We start from the raw sequence: 21292 nt of genomic DNA, 5'->3' as shown, positions 1-21292 counted from the left end.
ATGAAAATAAATCAAAATATACTTTAAATACAGAAATAACAAATATTCTGACAATTATTTATGTTGTATCTCAGTAACCTCAACCACAAGAGAGGGAGGAAGCATTAATAGCTTTGCCCCCACTCTGCCTAGGAGGAAATTTTCTGATTTTGCATCCATTTTAAAAAGTTCAATTAAAATTGCATGAAATACATTCTAATATAAAATACAATATAGACAGCTCAGCAATCACTATTAAATTTAAGGTTAAACATTATTATGTATGAAGTACCAATTTCTGGGCAGTATTATTCTTTACCACAAGCTGACTTCAAATATCATCAGTACTAATTCTGTCTAACCCCATCTCAGTTAAATGGCACTCAGGTAACTAGATACCTAAGAGCATGGTGGTCTCTGGAGTCATACTGCCTGTGTCCAAATCTCAGACTTTTTCTTAAGATTGTGGAGTTTTAGATAAATAATACAACTTCTTAAGCTTAATGTTTTTCATTTATAAAGGAGGGGAAGCAACAGTACCTATCTTGCTAATAAAATTAAATGAGAATGGTTTGCTTAACCAACCAACAACATTCCTGTTAACTCTTAAGAATACCTAGGGCTCAAACTGAGACTCTATAAAAGTTTCATGCACTAAGTTTGCTTTCCTGGAACCTATAATTCCCAGCGAGTTTCAGTCAGATAAATTCTGAAATGCAGAGGGACCTTTAGTGTTGACACCTTTCTCAACATGAAAATGCCAGACTGGGCATTGCCTAAAATCCCTATAGGCTGGGTCTCAGAAGGATGAAAGGATGAGGAGGAGGTATAACTGAGAAAAGAGGATTTAATAAACAAGTAGGACTGCTGAATCACGATATTAATATTCCTTCTAGTCTCCAGTGGAGCAGCTAGAAGAAAAAATCTGAGATGATGAAATGGTAGCCCATGACAAACTCTGGTGATCTGTTCTGCAACTACCAGCTGAAGTGTGGTTTAAAAGTTATCGCTTGTGCTTTCTTTGCTTTGTGTATGTTATATTTTACAATTAAAAAACATTAAAAAATGAGAAAATTCAAGTTAAACATTTAACACAGTACCGTGCAGATAAAACATTTTCAATAAACACTGTCAACAATTCTCTCAGCTTCCACCATATACTCACTCCACCTCATTCTCAGGGATGTACTGGGCATCGATTTAGTTTGCAAACTGGAAAACTACTTAATGTTCCCAATGTGTCATTTAATTATTTAAATTTTTTTTCTTTCATGGATTTTTTTGATACAATCATTTTAAGAAAGGTGCTTATTATTCCATATTTCACATACATATCATTTTATGGTTATTTCCATGTCTTTATGAAAGTATTATGTGAAAATATAAAACTATAATTCCTATCACTCTATTATCACTATGTAAGTTACTGAGTGCAATAGATTGCTTTATTATTACTAATTCTTTATCCCTCCCCATAACCCACTCATTACATTTCAGACAAATGTGCTGATGCTGGTATTGGGCTCAGCCTCTGTGACCTGGTCAATGGGAAATTAACAGATGCCAACTTAGGCAGAAGCAGGCAATGTGTGCAGTTGGGCTTGACCCCTGATGTCTATGGGTGCCTTGAGAAAGAGTATTCCCCAGAATACGGAAGACGTGGGGAAACCTGAAGCTAACTGTCAGTGTGGAGTCACACCTAGCCATGCCTGGCTGAGATGAGCCAATACGAGGTTATACCCGAAAATGGTTAAACATGCTGAAAAGTTCAAAATGCCAATGAAAGAAATCAGTCACTGTATTCATGACTTGGACGAACACGATAAAGATGTTAATTCTCCCTCAATTGACCTACAGGTCTAATGCATTATCTATAAAAATCCCAAGAAAGCTCTTCTTTTTTTTATAGAGACAAGCTTATTCTGAAATTTGCATGTAAAGTTATAGATGAATAAAGTGGGACGGAGCACTCTATTTGAAACCGAGGCTTACTATGTAGCTACAGCAATCCAACAGTGAGAAGGCACAATGCAGTGATAATTCAACAGAACAGACAAACCAAAAATACACTTAAACTAACATGCTCAACTGATTTATTTTTTCTGGTCACAGGATTTCTTAGATTCTGAGCATGTTGTGGCTTCTTTATGGTGCAGGGTTATGAGGCCAGAGGTAGGTGGGACAGGACCCAGGAACAGCAGGGATAAGGAGCACTAAGTGCCAAGAAAGGTGAGTAGAGGGAAGAGGGAGCCTGAGAGCATCCTCTGGGGAGGGTGAGTATGGGAGAGGAGGCAGGGTCAAGCTGGGGAGAAGGCAGCAGGCAGGAGCTTATCTCTCCCTGGCTAGGGGGATAGGGTGGGCGAGGGAATGTTAGAGCAGGAACACAGGCCTCCCTTCCTTTCAGCTCCACTATGCATTTCCAGAGTGGGTCCTTTGGGTTCCTGGTTTTTGGGAGATATAAGGCTGCTAAGATGCATGGGCACTGCCCAGATTAGGATGCTAGAGTCCCCAGAGACTGCTGGAGGAATCAGGGCTCTTCTCTGGAGCTGGGACTTCAGGGGCCAACTATCTAAGGGGCACGGCCCTGCCTGGCCACCCCCAGGCCTCAGTATGCAGTGCAGCATGATGAGCAGGTGGCTGCATGGGGCTCAGAGGCCAGAACTTCAGGGTCCATGGATATGGAGACCTATAGAGGCTTGAAGTAGAAAGCCCTTGTCCTAGACTCTGCTCAGGACCAGCCAATATCTGCTCAGACTAGGGGAGAGGTGGGCCTGGGGTCCCATGGTTTCCAGAGGGTGGGCTGGGTGACCAGGCTGCAGTGCAGGAGAAAGGCAGAGTTTGGACCAACACCAAGGTCAGGGCCACAGCCTGCTGGTTGAGGAGTGCCCCGGCATACACACCTTGTTAAACTTCTGGCTCTAGCCTTGTTTTTGTGCATGAACATTAGAAAGATCCAGTCACACAGGAAGAAGTCACGTCAATGGGGGTCAGGGCTGAGGCCAGATTAATGGTGGTGGAGATGAGGCTGAACTTCCCTGACTGGCCATGCAGTGGCATTCATGTGTATTCTGTAGGCTTTGAGAAGAGTCAGGTAGTGGTGCCTTTTATCCTGAGTACCTGGCAAACCTCCAGGTGTAGCCAACAAAGCTGAGAGGTACTTGAAGTCAAGCCTCCAGAGGAATATTTGGGATTGTACTGGGTCGCAGGTCCAGATCACAGTTCCAGTTGATAATGACCCCAATGACTCCCCCTTCTGTACAAGCTCTTTGAGCTTCTCCCCAGCCTGTTCCACAATGAAGTCCAGCTTGAAGATGGGGCAGGAGAGGTTGGAGAGCCCATCAAATATGCTGTGTTTCAGGAAATCATCCTTCCTGTTTGCAATTTTGCCTTTGGAGAACTAGAATTTGCTATTCTTGATGAGGATGGTGGAATTTGGGGCCATTTTACCTAGAAATTGTCTGACAGAGGTTCTTTCTTCCACAGGGAACCTCACACATCAGAGACCCTGTGTAACAGAGTCCACAGCCTGTTTCCTAACCACATAGTCATTGTTCAAGTCACAGGTGGTGCTACTGACCCTTATGTTCTCAGGGCAGGATCCAAGGTTCTGGAAGGGGGTGATCTTGATCCTGGTGATGACGCTAAACACACTGCCCCTCTTTGTGCTATGACATGGTGATACCTTTGACCTCAGTGACGACGGAGTTCTCGGGATAGTCTCGCTGGCCTGGGAGCTTTTCTACATGGTGAACACATGCCACACGAAGAAGAGCAGGATGAGCAGCTGTACAGGCAGCCCACATACCCAGGTGCTGGTTCTTCACCATTATCACCACAGTGGTTCAAGTCCCAGAGTACCAACCAGAAGCCCCAGCCTGGCCCCATGCCCCCCCACTCTCCAGCTGCCTGATCCCCATCAAGGACGACTGGCTAGCCAACTGTTTTTGACAAGAGTGCAAAAGTAATTCAATGAGAGGAGGACTGACTTTCAATAAATGGTGCTGGAGTGACTGGACATTTTCAGGCAAAAAATGTGAATCCTGACCTAAATATCATTCCTTACTTAAAAATTAACTCAAAATGGATCACATGGGAGTGCAAGGGTAGTTCAGTGGTAGAATTCTCAACTACCATGCAGGAGATCTGGGTTTGATTCCAGGTCCATGCACTTCCCAAACAACAAGCACAAGCAAAATAAACAAACAACAAACAAACAAAAACAAATTCAACAAATGGTGCTATAGTAATGGGATATTCACATGGAAAAATAATGAAATGTGATCTCGGCATACAGCACACACACAAAAGGATCACATACTTAAGTGTAAAACATAGAATAGTAAAACTTAAAAAAAAAAAAAAAAGGAAAACATTTCCAGGATCTAAGGAGGACTAGGCAACTCTTCAGTTGTTAAACTTAATACCAAAATCACAATCCATAAAAGGAAATACTGATTGATCAGACTTCTTCACAATTAGAAACTTTTGTTCTGTGAAAGACCCAGTGAAAATGAAAAGACAAAGCTACCAACTGGGAAAAAATATCTGCAAATCATGCATACAATGAAAAACTATTATCTAGAATATATAGAGATCTCCCAGAACTCAACAGTTTAAAAAAAAAAATCCAATTAGAAAATGGTCAAAAGACATAACCAGATATTTTACTGAAGAGGACACACAAATGGCAAATAAGCACATGAAAAGATGCAAATCAACAGTCATCAGGGAACTGTAAATTAAAGCTACATGAAATATGATTAGATACCTATCAGAATGGCTAAAATAAAAATAGTAACAACACCAAATCCTGGTAAAGATGCAGAGCAATTGGATCATTCATATATTTCGACAGGAATGCAAAATGATACAGCCACTCTGGAAAAAAAGTATGGGGATGTGGCAGAAAAATGTAGTGATGATAAAAGGATACCATGAGGGGACCCTGGAGTGATGGGACTGTTCTGTGTCTTGACTGTGGTAATGGATACACAAACCTACAAATGTGATAAGACTATACAGAACAAGACACATGCACACACACATACATACACACACATACAAAGAAGTACAAGTAAACTAGGAAAATCTGAATAAGAGCACTGGGTTCTATCAATATTAAAATCCTAGTTGGGATATTGTACTACATAAAAGGTTTACCACCAGATTCAATGATAGAAACGAACCAGCTATCAAGCCATGTAAAGACATAGAGGAACCTTAAATATTGCTAAGTGAAAGAAGCCAGTCTGAGAACACAAGTTACTGTATGATTCCAACTATATGACATTGTGGAAACGGCAAAACCATAAAAAGAAAAAAAAAATCAATGGTTGTCATGATTGGGGTGTGTGTGTAGTGTGAATAGGTGGGGTGGAGGGCATTTTTAGGGCAGTGAAGCAACTCTGCATGACAGTGTAATGTGGATACACGACATTACTCATCTGCCCAAATCTACAATACTATACAAAAGAGTGACCCCTAATGTAAACCACTATTGGTCCATCAATTGTAACAAATGTACCACACTAATGCAAGATTTTAATAATAGCAGAAACTGTGGGAGGTGGGGCAGGGAGGCTTTTTGGACATGTAGAAGTCTCTAAACTTCCTGGACAATTTTTCTGTAAATCTAAAATTGCTCTAAAAATAGTTGATTTTTTTAATTAAAAAAAAAAAAGTCCAAAGTGGTAAGTAACTGTAAAGGGTACACGGGATTTCTATTTCTTAAAATTGCATTAAACAAACAAACAAACAAACAAAACACTGCATATGAAATATACAAGTCAAAATGAAAAGTCAAAAATAAAAAAGTGGTTTGAACACTGAATTGAAAAAAAAAACAAAAAAACCAATCTCTAAACTTCTGAGCTTAAATTTTCTGAAATCTCACAACTCAGGTTTGAAATAAGACTCATGAAGTAATGTCCAACTATCTCCAGATATTCTGAAAATCATCTTGGCTTAAACAGTTGTATAATGGATCCAAACTACTCTGGTCTCTTACAAATGTTTTCCTGTACCACTATACTGGCTTGGCTCAAAAGATTCTGTAAGAAACAGCTGTATCTAAGTCTGTATTGTAAATATCTTACTAAAATTACATTTTTGTACACAGTCCCTCATACCCTTTTAGAGAGTATACAGGACCCATCAATTTCCCTTTGACACAAGGACAATCATACAAGTTATTATTTTATGGACAATGGGAAATCCGTAAATATTTTCCTAAGTTGTTTTGAGTTTTAAAAACTCAGGGCCAAATTTATCAAGTACCACTAAGAATTACTGATATTCTTTATTTTTCTTTATCTTGATTTCCTCATTATATTACATTACCAGTACAGAGCTGGTACTTTATATGTATTGTAAACCCTTTCAAGCTCTTGTTGGGATGAGTGAGGTGATACAAGCGAATACAAAAGAATGAAGGTAATGCCACTTTACAATTCCAGCTTTAAATTGAAAATTAAGAATGTTAATTTAGGTTTCTAAGGTTTTTTTAACTTCTTCCTCAATGTTCTTACATGGGAAAAGGAAGATGCCAATTGATACAATTCAAATGAAGGCATCTGTTACACCTATGCTATAAACAAGGTTAGAGTAAATGAAAACACCCCATAATGTTGTTGATCTTTCACTGGGCTTCTAAGACCATAGCACACTTGTCTCTAGGTAGCATTCGTCCTCTTCTCTCAGAAGCTGTTTTAACCCTTCACCACTCCCCTAAAGTGCCACTTTCCTAGAGCCTCTTGGGTCTGCTGATCTGGTCTACTTGAAATAACCTCACTGCATTACTTGTTTGGCTAACTCCATATTTTTTAGACATTCTCTTAGTTACTGCCCCCTCTGGAAAGCCTTCCTGAATGCTCCTAGCTTAGGAAGTACTGGGATGGGGTGTGTGGAAGTGTCCAGGGTACTTCACTACATGGAACCTTCCCTCAGTTCTGTAATTATATCCGTGGTCTTACCAGATGAACTTCAGCTATTTAAGAAGTCACTTTTACATCCACTGATGTTTACTGAGCAGACTAAGTTTTGTTTCAAATTTTTCTAAGCCAGTACAGAGGGTGGTAAATGTTTTCTAATATCAATTTTTTGAAGGGACAAATCAAATGATTAAAATGTATACAGATTAGCTCAAATTACCTTAAAATTGCACATTTTTTCCTATAAAACTTTTTTATCTTATTAAAATAAACTCTTCTATAACAGAAATTAAGTCTTGAATGCTAAAAAATTTCCATTTAGTAGTTAAACTTAACCATTAAGACTAAACTTTTTAAGAGACTACAAATTTTAAAAGTTTTTGCATGGCATCTTTTCAGAATACTGTAACTTATGACACTGAATCAGGAGATGATCGTTTTTTTTTTTTTTTTTACATCGGCAGGAACTGGGAATCAAACCCAGGTCCTCTGGCATCGCAGGCAAGCATTCTTGCCTGCTGAGCCACCGTGGCCTGCCCAGATGATCGTTTTTTAGTAATGAGCAATACTAAAATTCAGTTAGGCTTTGAACACAGAACTATAAAAATAAAGTAACATATTAAATAAGTGAATAGTTGCATCAGATATAGAAAATATATAATTAATAATAAAAGCATGAAGTTTACTTACTCCATCAGCAAGCTATTAATATAGTCATTTCCATCCATATGGCCAAACTGAAAATCCCTAAATAATGAGAGAGAGAAATTAAATGCAAAAGAAAAAGAAAGCAATTACAAAGAATGGGCTTGGTAAGCACACAAACACTGTACTGTGTATATCACAGGCAATAAATGCAGAAAAGAATGAGAATTCTACTGATTTCTGAGTTAAAATTACACAGGTATAGAATTCAGCAAATTCTAAGACATTTCTACTTTGTTTATACATGTTTATGTTTAAAACACAGAGCCACATAAACTTTTCTATCTGAAATATGTCTAAGAATAACTGCCGACTTACTGTAAGAAAGGACTAATTGTAAAATGCTACATACTAAGTAATGGGAGATATATACATTGACTCATCATAAGAAAAGATCCAGAATGTGAACAGAATATTAAAGAAAGAATATAACAAAAATTATACTGACTACAATTTTTGGCAGCAACAATACTCAATGATTCTTTTGTTACATTTATCATCTATCTCTGACTTCTGATTGCCCATTTAATGTTATATGTGCATATTTTCTACCATGAAATTTCTTCCAAATCCTATATGGAAGCAGGTCTAATACAGATTATAAATAAAACAGTTTTTTGGTTTATTTTTATTTTTCTTGTAGGGATATACTATCAATATTTATCAAGATACACATAATCCACACTGAAATACAAAATGCTACAATTTACTCTTCCATGATTTACCTCTGAAAGTATTAAATATTATTACTGTTGTTCTTACTATATTACAAAGCATAATTAAATAAAATGAAAGAATCTTTCAGATCCCAGCACCCACCTATGGAAGTCATCTCTGTAATTTCTAGCAACTTCCTGAATAATCGACTTTAATCTGTAGAAGAACAAACATGAATAATTCATCTCTTAACTTGAAAAATACACTTATTCATTTATAATGTCTGCTACCCTAAGTACTGCATATAAAATTAAGACACTATATAAAGTTTACCTGAATTCATGTAAAATCTGAACTGGATGACAACTAAAGCTTAACATTATTTCAAGTTATAATACCTGGTATGTTCAATTGATGTGTTTTTCTCATCAATAACAGCAACTGCTACAAGCTTTCCTGAAATTAAGAATGACAAATATAAATTCAATGATAAACCTCACGATACAAGCTTGACAACTAATACTAATAAAATCAACACATTCATGCATAATGTTTAGAGTAAATCAATGAATTAATCAACTTCATCACCCACACTGGTATGTACACAATGGCAAATACTGTATGATTTATACACACAAATTGTGTTTTCTTTCTTTACATACAACCCCTGAATTGAAAAAGTATTTTGTAGAAAACTAAAACCATTAGGAATAAGCTGATACATGAAATTTACTAAAAGAATTACTGTAGCTCTAGAGGATTAGTATATAGTTAAGAAGAAAGTGAATTTTACCTATTGTCCCCTTTGATACCACGGGTCACCAGTTGCCAATAATACACAGAGGAAGATCAACTCACACTTATTTAACCCTAAACAGGACAGAAATCACATTCCTTGCTGATGTGGTCTAGGGAGGCAGTGCGATGGAACACTGAGAACACTGTCAGTGGAATCAGAAAACCAGGACTGCAGTTCAGCAGTGTCTGCTAGAGTCTACGCACTGTGGCAAGCCCTGAAGCAACAATGAAGGCCCATCATTCATTAGCCGTGTAACTTCACCTCACCAAATGTTCTCTTATTTCAGGAAAACTAACGTCTATTACAATGAGGTTTGGGGAGAGTTTGAGAGATTACATGCACGAAAATAATGGACTAGTAGCTGGCTCAGTAAAGGTACATGAATGAAGGCTTAATTCACAAATCTTTTAATTATCACTCCCATGTTTCTTTTTTGTTTTTTTTGTATTGTTTTGTTTTTTCACTCCCATGTTTCAATGCTACTTCCCCTAAGTCCATACTGCTTAAACACCTTAAATTCTACACAATCTCACCTCTGTTAACACTTGGATGAAAACACTAGTTCACAATTATTTCCTTTCCTAAAATAATTTATGTTTAGTTTTAATTATGTGCTTTCTTAACATTCAAATGCCTCATGAGTTTTTGTCAAAGTAGCTACAACACATAAAGCATCTTTTTGCAGGCCAACAGGGTTAAAAGAAACAGAGGAACGATTTCTAACATATTAATTTGATAATTATTGAGTATCAAATAATATGCTAGGTACTGGGCTACTTACAGAGGAAACAATAATGAGCAAGAAGACATAACTTTGCCCTTTGGAAATTTATAGTCTAGCAGGGAAGACATTTTAATTAAACAATCACACAAATGTACAGCTAAAAGTCAAAAGTTCTAAAGAAAAGGAACATGGTGCTATAAAAATATTGCAAGTAAACTGCTGTAGCTGGAGGCAGGGAAGATTTTCCCAGGGAAGTGATATTTGTTTTAAGTTGAATGAGTGAATATGGATTAATTACACATTTCCAGACAAAGGAAAAAACATACATAAAAGTGCATGTGGCAGAAAAAAGAAAGAAATAAAGAAAAAAACATTTGGGCAGGCCATGGTGGCTCAGGGGCAGAGTTCTCACCTGCTATGCCAGAGACCTGGGTTCAAATCTCAACGCCTGCCCATGCAAAATAAATAAATAAATAAAGTGCACATAGCAGAGTCTTTTTAAGAAACTGAAAGGTCAGGAAGGTTAAAGAAAGAAGGTTAGGAAAGCCTGGAGCGAAATGAGGCTGGAGATTTAAGGAGAGTCAGACCATCTAGGAACCTGTTGTCACCAAACTCCTGAGAAATACACTGTCTGCAGCCATGAAGAAGAGAGGAGAACATATGTGGTGACTGAAAAATGGTCTGGCATGGCAAAGTGAGCACACAAAAGGAGTACTGCCACAGCAAACTCAGGGTTCCAAATTAATGTGAGAAAAGAAACTGAGCAGTGGCAAAGCTGCCTATTTTATTACCCCAAGGTTATGCTGCTATGACTACTGTACTGAAAGCAAAACTACTGCATTCTTACATTTTGCCCCCTTTCCCTTCACATGGCCTGAAAGAATCAGGAAGTAAACCTGCAATCTTTGATAGTATCCATGTCAATTTCTAATACTGAGCTAATACATGCCTCCCTGTGTAAGGAAAAACAAAAACAGAATCATCATGAGATACAGAAAATTAAAAAGCAGATGCAGGAACCAGATATCATCCTATAAAACAATGACAAAATAATATCAGAAGAACCTGTTAGAACACTGCTAATTTGTATTCTTAATCAGATTCAAGAGCAGGGTGTCATGGTCAGGTTCACTGTCAATTTGGCCAAGTGGTGGTACCTGTTTGTCTGGTTGGGCAAGTGCTGGCCTGTCTGTTGCAATGAAGACATTTCATAGAATTAAATCATGATCATGTCAGCTGCATCCACAGCTGATTCCATTTGTAATCAGCCAAGGGGAATGTCTTCTGCAATGAGAAGCTCAATCTAATCACTGGAAACCTTTTAAGGAGGATTCAGAAGAGACAGGCTCTCTTCCTGCTTTAGCTGGCAAGCCTCTCCTGTGGAGTTCATCCAGACCCTCCAAAGGAATCGTCTGCTTCACAGTTTGCCCTGCAGATTTTGGACTCTGCATTCCCACAGTCACGTGAGACACTTTTATGAATTTGTGAGTATTCCCTGTTGATTCTGTTTCTCTAGAGAACCCTAACTAATACACAAGGTAACAAGAAGTTGAAATCCTATACCCATTACCTCTCATACAAAAGAACCTTGAGTAAAGTTTTCCCATTTTTTTAAGTATAAAACTATGCATCTACCCTACTTACTGTAAAGTTGTGTGTAGAAACAAATGTAGCAACAATAGCCAATTTTTTTTTCTCCTTATCCACTATACATTTACAAAACAATTTCTCCTAAAATTACATAGGACCATATATTTAAAGTTTATTTTTGTTGATTACATCTTATTTAAGGCCAGGTAGTAGTTAGATTCTCACAGCTTTCATTTTGCATCTACAGCTTTCCTTGTTCCATCTATATTTTGCTTTGTCATTTTCAATCTCTTAACTTTAAGAAATCATATTAATTTGATTTCTGCTCTTTTCTTCATGAGTAAAAACAGGCTTTAAGATTATGTGGTAAATTGTATTCCAACTCAATACAAAATCTGCCTCTCACTATAGCTTTTGATTGCTTCTTTTCTCTTATTTCCTTATTATTCAGGCCATTTGGTTTCCTTGGACCAACAGTTCTATAAGTGAACCCTCTTGTTAGCTAGTCTTTGAGCCATACATATAGTTATATTCTCTGGCAATATTAATTTATATTTGCATAAACCAGAACTGGCATTCAGGCCAAAAATAAGGAAGTTATGAAGTACAACTTAAAATTTATGTCCTACAAAATCAGATTTAAGCAATTAAGGAAAATCATCAGTGATAGAAAGTTATACATGTGATTGTTACCTGTATCTCCAAGTTCATATAAGAGGAAGCCATCCATAGTAAGATAATTCTGAAACCTCTCCCTGTTGATCCATGATGACAGATCACCATCTTCATACTCTTAAAAATAAAAGTTGGTAAATTATACTGTAAATATGACTTCAAAACGTCTATAATGCTATAAACTAACAATATATATAACAAAATCCTGACATATCATTATTTTAAATATGTAAAATTCACTTTCGGGAATTTATTTTAAGCAAATCAGATGGACAAGCGTAATGATGCAGAAAGCAATTATTCAATGTAGCATCATTAAAAATTACATATACACACACAAAGCAAAAACTAAATAGGTAAGAATTTAAATTATAGTACATGTTAAGAAGACTAGAGATTAAATTAAAAACTTAATAGACAATATTCTGTAAGCAGGTTATAAAATAATACTATAGTATGGCTATAACTTGGTGAAAAATGAAGTATGAATACAGAAACTGATAAATAATAAAATGAAGGCATATACTTTTTTTTTGTATGCTGTATGGCAGGGTCACATTTCATTCTTTTTCCATGTGAGTATCCTGTTATTGCAGCACCATTTGTTGAATTTTGTTGTTTGTTTGTTTTTGTTGGTTTTTTTTTGCTTGTTTTTGGGCCCATGGGCTGGGAATCGAATCTGGTTCTCAGTCCTGCTTGGGACATATACTCTTAAATGGTTTCCTGGGTTGATGGTGATCCTTAGAGATGAGATGAGTAATTCTCATTACAATTTCTTTGCTTTTCTCTATTTTATGACAATTCTACCTTAGTTTACAATCTTCTTCCTTATATATACAACGCCAGTGATATCTCTTTTACATACATTCATACACAAAACTTAGTCCTTCAGCCTTTTTCCAACATTAAATCCTTACTCTGTTACAGAGAAGGAAAAAAAATGTTTATAATACCAAAGAGAAGAAATGTGTCCTGACTAGAAATATAATTCTAAAGTAAATCTGGAAAATTATTATAATTGCAGGAAAAAGAAATTGATGTAAAACAAATGTTTTTAAAAGTCTATCAACAGGTTTGGTCAGAGACATTTTTTTACTGGTTTCTTGAAAGATGTGCATTTTCTATTGCTTGCATTGCTAAACAAAACAGTTAAGTGGTTATGCAAATAAAAATATGATGCAAATTTGGAAGTATGGATTTACAAATTAGAAAAATTAATACAAACCAGAAGTTGACTGCTGGCTCACAAATCTTACTCTAGGTCAATCCAAATTTTCTAAAGATTGTACCAAGTGATAAAACTAAAATTCATTAGAAAATGAATTACCCTTCTAAGCCCACATCCAAACACTTGCAAACTTATTAACAATTATACATTAGAATAAGCATTCAAAGTAATACTTTTGTTTAATCTCTAATAGAAAGAATACTGACCTCAAAGGACTGTTGTAATGATTAAATAAGAAATACATGCAAATACATATCATTGAGAGGATACTGTAATCAAATAACAGGTTGATGAACAAGAGGTGGTATAGATTATCTTCTTTCTTTTATTTTCATATACACAAGTGCCTATTAATTTCCTTTTTAGCTTGCTAACACAGATATTCAGGATATTCACTGAATTAATGAAAAAATGAATAAACTTGCTATTTAATTATAGGTCTGTCTCCTTCTCATCTTCAGTTACATCCTTGGTAATCTCAAGATATCAATCTATCTGCTTTACTACCTACCTCGCAAGATAAAATGCAAATGTACCGGTCATATAAAAAAAAAAACTAATATGGGGCAGTTATTTTATAGCAAAAATTCTAATTCAATTCTCAATTTATTTAAAGACAATGAATATACAAGATTTTAGAAATTCTTGGCCTCAAAAGCATGACTGTCAAAGCAAAATGCTCCTTTTACTAAAACAAAACAATCATAATGTTCTTTCTATTGGATAGCCTTTGGTTCATTTGAGTTATGTAAGCAATTCAGAATCTACTGCTCTCAGCTACTTTTAATTTCCTGTTTTATAACAGAATTTGGCAATAGAAATAACCACACTCTAGAACATATTTCTGCAATAAATGAAATTGTTCATATATGTGCTGTCCAACATGGTAGACATTAGACAAATGAGGACACTGAGCAAATGATAAACTGAATTTTTAATTTCATTAAATTGCAACTTAGAATGTTACCAAGACTGTTAATAGGTGAGACTTAAACATTCCCTTTCATTTTTTTTTTTTTTTTTTTTTTTTTTAAAGAGAGAGGGAGGAAGGGAAGGAAAGACAGAGAGAAGGAAGGAAGGATGGAAGGAAGGAAGAAAGGGAAACATCTTTAAACATTTTCTTGTTTTTATTATATTTTGTTTGTTTGTTTGTTTTTTTACATGGGCTGGGGCCGGGAATCGAACCGAGGTCCTCCGGCATGGCAGGCAAGCACTCTTGCCCGCTGAGCCACCGCGGCCCGCCCTCCCTTTCATTTTTGAGGACATGTGATGTCCAAATGATGCTGAGATTCATTGTTTCTCTTGAAACTGTGAGAGTAGGCATTAGATGATACAAAAAATTATTGTTAATTTTGTTAAGTTTTATAACAGCATGTGATCATCTCAAAGATAAAAAAGGTCCATATTTTTAAAGAGATTTATACTGAAGCACATGATGATGAAATGACACCATGAATGGTATTTACTTTAAACTTCAACAAAGGAAAAAAAAACAGTTGAAGCAGACATAGTAAGATCTTGGAAACTAACCTGGGTGATGGAGTTTGTAAGATTTTATTAATTCACCAGCATCTTTACTATGATGTATATGTTTGATATAAAAAATCTCTAAAAATATTTATAGAAAATAAATGTATTTGCTTAAAGGAAGACATGTTTAATAGCAGTAAATAGTTACATCTGTCAGGGAGAGAGATGCAGGCAGGGAGGGATACATGGGAGATTCAAGAAGCTGAAGATGTTTTATTTCCTCACCTTTCTGTGTGTCTGAAATGTTAGATGATGTGTTTTTTTAATTAATTTTCAACATTTTAGGGAAATGGTTAAAAACTGCATAGAGCTCACTTCTCAAAAAGACAATCTGACAAAAAAATAAATTCATTGTAGGTAAAACCCAAAATGAGAAACCTAAGATGGAGAAACTAAAACTGAAGGGTTCAAAAAAATCCTCATGAAATTATTCAACTAATGGGAATTATAAGCAGTAGTTTATTACTACTACTAATGTACTAAACTTCTCATTAACATGTGTGCTGGTTTGAAAAGATTTATGTACCCTAGAAAAGCCATGTTTTAATCCTAATCCCATTTTATAAAGACAGCTGTTTCTTCTAATCCCTACTCAAGCACTGTATGCTGGAAACTTTAATTAGATTATTTCCATGGAGATGTGACCCAATCAAGTGTGGGTATTAAACTTGATTAGGTGGAGACTTGTCTCCACCCATCCCAGATGGGTCTTAATTAGTTTACTGGAACCCTATAAAAGAAGTACTTTGGAGAAAGTTACAGAATGACATAACCACGAGAAGAGAATCCACCAGCCAGTGATCTGTGGAGATGAATAAGGAAAATGCCTCCCAGGGAGTTCATGAAACAAGAAGCCAGAGGCGAAAGATAGCAGACTTCACAATGTGACCTTCCAGCTGAGAGTGAAACCCTGAACTTTACTGCCCTTCTTGAATGATGGTATCTTTCCCTGGATGCTTTAGATTGGACATTTCTATAAATTTGTTTTAATTGGGACATTTTCTTGACCTCAGAACTATAAACTAATTAAACTCTTCTTTTTTAAAACTGTTCTGTTTCTGGTATACTGCATTCCAGCAGCTAGCAAACTAGAATAATATATAAGTCCCATAAAAGATACAACATTTTAATTTAAAAATGTTTCAAATGAGCTAACACACTGGAACTTACCATCATAAACAAAGTAAGTTTCATCTTTGAAAACAAGTACAGCAGGCAACTCTTTCAGCGTCACATACTATAAAAAACAAAATTCTCAATAACTTACCACTGAAAAAATGCAATTGATAACTATGCTTTCAAAAGTATTGAAAGATACCTGAAGAAAAACACAACAACCGTAAATAATAGACAACTGAAAAGAGCAGTCAATCCCAGGTCCTTCCGATGATTAGGCTTGGTATTTCTTTATACCTGCATCCCCTGGCACAATGTCCTGTTTGTTATGGTTGTGGCACCAAGGCTCTCAAAGCAAGCATGCTTCTGTCCTCCTCCTCTTGGCCAACCATCCACAAAACTGCTTGGGAAGTATTTTTTAACACTCAGCACATTTCTCTTTCAAGGATCTTCCTAAATGGTCCACACTATAACACCAATGAAATAGTCTGAAACTCTGTCTTTCAACCATTAAGTTCTACGTATTCCAAATCCCTCCTTTTCTTCCTTGTATCCCTTTAGACACACTATTTTGTATAACAGCTATTTGTTCACATGCCAATCTTCTCCATTTATCTTTAAGAATCCTGAAATCAGAAACTGTCTTTCTGATTTCAAACATCAGGATTTTAAAATTGGGGGAGATTATAAAGTTATGAGTTTTGACCTTATTTGAGAATTCTCCATGGGCATAAAAATGTCCACATTATTCAAAAATAAGTTTTCCTCTAGCAGACTTTTGCAAATTCATACTCAGAACTAAAAAAGGAAATGATAAATATTGATATATGCAGAAATCATTAAAGAATGCTTAAAGGAATTAGTTGAGCAGGTTAATAACAACAATAACAACAAGCAACAGATAACCACGAAGCATGCCCAGGTAGCAGATATTTTTGCCCTGCCCAGATCATCTAGGTTCTTAGGGAACCTGACCTAAGGCACCTGTTTAAAAATGAGTTAATGAGGATTGAGATGGTATTACATGGCATCAGGGCCTAGAACTTAGCAAATCCTTTGGTTAATTTCAAGTGAAACTGCTAGGAATGCTTTGGCAATGAGGGTCCCAAATAAATTTTCACTTCTAATAATAAAATGTGGTCCTTTGGATTTAAGAGACAAAAATATATAGAAATTCTAGTCCTAGTCCCTTCTAAGCTTTTTGCATAACACTAAGATATTCTACAATACTTCCCAACAGTGGTTCTTTACCTTCTTAGGCAACCCAACAGCTAGTATGACCCTTTAGAAACCTCATCTTCTCCTCTTCCCCAAAAGTCAATCTACATACATAAAGTACTCAGCCAAATAACTGTTATCTTCTACCAAATTATATAAAGGTAAATGGCCTCAGGCTGGCTACCAACTGTCTCTGAGGGTCCCCAAAGAGTTGAAAATCACTTTAGAACATATTTTTATGAGATAAACATCTATGTACACATTGCAGGAAACATTATATGTTCAATTTATGTTAGCCAGTCATCATCAAGAAAACGCAAAATATTTAATCATTAAAAACATCATATACAAGGTAGCCAAATGTGTAATATGACTTACCTGTATGTGTGTGTGGGGGGGGGGGGGGGATATTTGTTTCAATTTTTTAAAAAATTTATATGACTAAAAACTAAAAAATAATCTCCCTTGATTTATCTCATGCTCCCTTCAGCTACGGCCAAATTTCCCAGGTCCTTTTCTTAATAAGTCTTTAAAGTCTGTACTTGTAGCCTCCATTCTCATGTGCCAGTCCCTATTACTCCACTGAAACTGTTTTGGTCAAGCCCACCAACCTCAATGTAGACAAACACCATGGTTACTTTCTCCTATCTTCTTGATTACTTTGCAATCAACTTACACAATTGCCCACTCCTTTATAAAACACTTTTTTATCTTGGCTTCTCACCCACTTTGTTATCCTATCTTTGGGCTGTTTCTTTTCATTTTCCTTTGCTATTTTGGGGTATGGGCCCCTCCATTTTATATCTCCTTAGAAAACTGCATTCCATGCCTAGAAATCCTATTATGTAGCCTTAACTTAACTCCAGACCTCTATAGCCAAATGCTTATTTTGATGCTTGGACACTTGTACTAAATGTCTAACACACTGAATGAAATAAAAATGAGCACTTCAAAACCCTTGATCACTTCCCAAACCCTCAACCTGTTCCTCTCTCAATATTTCTGTGCACCACCAGCTACCTGGCTGTTCAAACCAAAAACCTAGGCGTCATCCTGAGTCATTCCTTTTCCTCTACATCAGCAGCTCTGATAACTCAATCTTAAAAACAAACCATCACCTACTTCTCTCCTAGTAATTCCCAAGTTCAAGCTTCCTGAACTATTTCAAGAGTTCAACTGAGATCTCCCTGGAACTACTTTCATTCCTGTGTAATTCATTCTGCACATAGCACAAAGTAATGTCCTTAAAAGAACATAAGACCAAATTCACACCTCATCACACAAGTCAATCTCATCACACGCATTGCCATGACCTACCAGAATCTACTCTGGCCTCTCCTATATCTTCCACTTTCCATCTCCCAAATCCTACCATATCCTTTGTCACTTCACAATAGCCACATAGGCCTACTGTTCTGTTCCTCAAAGATGCCAGGCTTGTTCTCACCTTTGGCATCCGTATTATCTGTTCCCTGTTTCTGGTATACTCTGTTAATAGATCTTTGCATGGATCCATAATGTTATGTAAGGCCCAGTTCAAATATTTTCTCCTCAGACAGACATTTCTTGACCACCCAATCTAGTAAGCCACCCCAGTCTTCCTATGAAGGTCCTCTGTTTTCTTTTTCATGGCACTCATGATACCCTGTTTATAGACTTTTTAATAAAGACTGCTATCTCCATATAAGTACCCTAACAGTAAGATGACACCTGCAAAACTAAAATTTAGTCCACAGTCCTCCACAGACTCATGAGAATGCAAGCTCCATCCTATCAGAATACTAGATGGCCTTGTTTGCCATCAATTATCCAAGAGTTAGAGAAGTATATGCGTGGGACATGATGAGAGCACAATAAATAGTTGAAGACAAAAACCAGATCTTAATTAATTTGCCATTTACAATTCAGGATGTGAGTTATCACTTTTCACTACTCATCACTTTAGAGAGAAAAAAGCACTAACGAAATCATCATAATCGCTAAATGCTATGAATTTGATGACACTTATTAATAAGCAATCTGATACAACACTAAAGAGTTAACATTTACTATAAATTTGATACATAAAATCAAGTAATAATGTAAAAAATGAAGTTGTGTCATTAAAATCCAATTTTAAATAGTACCTCAGGAACCACTTCTTCTAAGGCAGAATAGAAGTAAGTGTATACAATCAATTCTGATGCAGCATCTATGTATTTCTCCTGTGAAAATACAAACAGAAGAAGTTCACTTTAAAATATTAATTAAAAATCAAAATTCATTTCTCACTGAACACTCAGAGAAGCCTTTTGCAGTAAGTAGTAGCCCAATTTGCTATCTTAAGTCCTTTTTTGTGAAAAGATGGAATATAAGTAAATAGAAATAGTTTCTAAAACAACAACCATTGTATCCGAATGCTTTTATCCCTTTCAAATAAAATTAATTAAATAGAACGAGCTCTATTCATATTTAATAATTTAATTTGATGATTACAGGAAGAGCTAAGTTTAATTACACACACATACATATACACATATAAATATGTATACACATATACACACACAAAAAAAATAAGCTTAGGACAATGGTCTTTTGTCTTTAAAAAGTTTCAATCAAATTGCAGTGTGCAGTCTCAAAGCACCCAAATGTTAAAGAGCAATAAAGATTTAAACAACCAAATCAATAATAGAAGAAGTACTAAGGCAGGCAATATCTACCCAATTTTTACTCTTCTGTTTCTTGTGTACACTATAGAGTGTAACCAAGAAAGTAATTCCATTATAAAAACATTTACATTAAAATACTTCCAGTAAGAGTTTGTGGTCTCACCTTGGCTATAAAGCAAATTAAATTACAATACATCTGTTGTTGTGGACTAAAAAATAATAGCTTCATACCTTCAAAGGTGACTCTCCACCTATATAAAGAAAAAATACACGATGTCTCTTCTGCACATGTTCAAACATTTGCTGACTTGGAAGTGGCCGGATTAAAGCCCTGTTTGAAAACAAAACAAAACAACTAGCTTGTATTATGAATTAAAGGAAACATAATTCATAGCTCTTTAGGGGAGAGCCTAAAGTGTCTAAAGTTCTAAAGTTTAAATATTTTAAATGCATTCCATTTTAAATATATTACCCAACCCACAAAAATCTAATAAAACTGTGGCCCTTGACTACTACTGTACCCACATTACAAAAAGGAAACGAAGGATATGATGCCTACAATTTGATCTAACAATTTAAAAATTCATCTTAAATATATTCCTTCAGAGCACCATTCATCCAATGTTTTGATAAGCAAAAAAACAGAATTATACTTCATTTAGAGTTCTCAGTTAAAAAAATAAAACAAAGCAATTCATAATTACTTTTTTCTCCCTCTCAAAAGATCATTCACATAATTGAAACATTATCCCAGACATTTATGATGTCATATTAATAATGTTTGTCTTTTACTCTGTCAATTTATAGACTATGTATAGTATTTAAATACTATCACATAAAGGTTAAAAATCTAAAGTGTTTAAAAAGTATTTTAATTCTTGTTAGGGATAACTGAAAACAGTAGTAATAACAGACCACAAGAAGCCCACAAAGAGAAAAAAAAAGTTACAAAGAGTTTTATTACAAAAACATATTTCAGGGTGCATGAGTGGCTTAGTGGCAGAATGCTCGCCTTTCATGCGGGAGACCCGGTTTTGATTCCCGGATCATAATGCACCCCCTCACCCCCCGCATGAAAAACCCAAACAAACATATTTCAAAGCCAGATAGACTAAACTGAGAAACTGTACCAAAGGTGATTACAAAGTATATATTACCTCCAAAATATAATTAAAACACCAAAAGAGGCAGTCTTTTAAAAAACAAGGCCTATGTTATCAGAGTTTTACTCCATCACCAAATTTGCAAAAAGAACTGCATATTTTGTATAGTCAAGCATTTTCAAAATGCATAATTCTTAAGATACATTGCATCACTCTAGTTTCTATTTTAATACTTCATAATAAACCAGTAAGTGATGCAACTCCAGAACTGACTCTTGAAATTTCATCTGCAATACAGTCACTTACAGTTACATCAGGAAAAGGCCATTTTAACTTCAACTAAAACTCATTCAAAATTGCCAAAACATAAAGCCTAATACTAATAATGGGA

The 21292-nt window shown here is 35.7% G+C and overlaps 1 protein-coding gene and 1 pseudogene across 10 annotated transcripts in view; both read right to left on the bottom strand.

The window, feature by feature from the left end:
* TMX3 (thioredoxin related transmembrane protein 3) overlaps positions 1-21292 on the bottom strand; it is a 50452-nt gene that overhangs the window by 9419 nt on the left and 19741 nt on the right. For 9 of the 10 annotated variants that reach the window (XM_077135265.1, XM_077135270.1, XM_077135268.1 and 6 more), the window contains 7 exons: positions 20030-20129; positions 19277-19354; positions 15987-16053; positions 12077-12175; positions 8669-8726; positions 8433-8486; positions 7599-7655 (listed from right to left, as the gene is read on the bottom strand). In XM_077135265.1, the coding sequence (XP_076991380.1) occupies positions 7599-7655; positions 8433-8486; positions 8669-8726; positions 12077-12175; positions 15987-16053; positions 19277-19354; positions 20030-20129 (513 nt within the window). The remainder of the gene's footprint in view (positions 1-7598; positions 7656-8432; positions 8487-8668; positions 8727-12076; positions 12176-15986; positions 16054-19276; positions 19355-20029; positions 20130-21292) is intronic. The other variant, XM_077135267.1, reaches the window with a different exon arrangement.
* On the bottom strand, positions 2-3821 carry LOC143662731 (P2X purinoceptor 2 pseudogene; annotated as a pseudogene).

The sequence above is a fragment of the Tamandua tetradactyla genome, chromosome 18 (assembly GCF_023851605.1).
Source record: "Tamandua tetradactyla isolate mTamTet1 chromosome 18, mTamTet1.pri, whole genome shotgun sequence".
NCBI lineage: Eukaryota > Metazoa > Chordata > Mammalia > Pilosa > Myrmecophagidae > Tamandua > Tamandua tetradactyla.
This window is presented reverse-complemented; position numbering and strand designations above follow the sequence as displayed.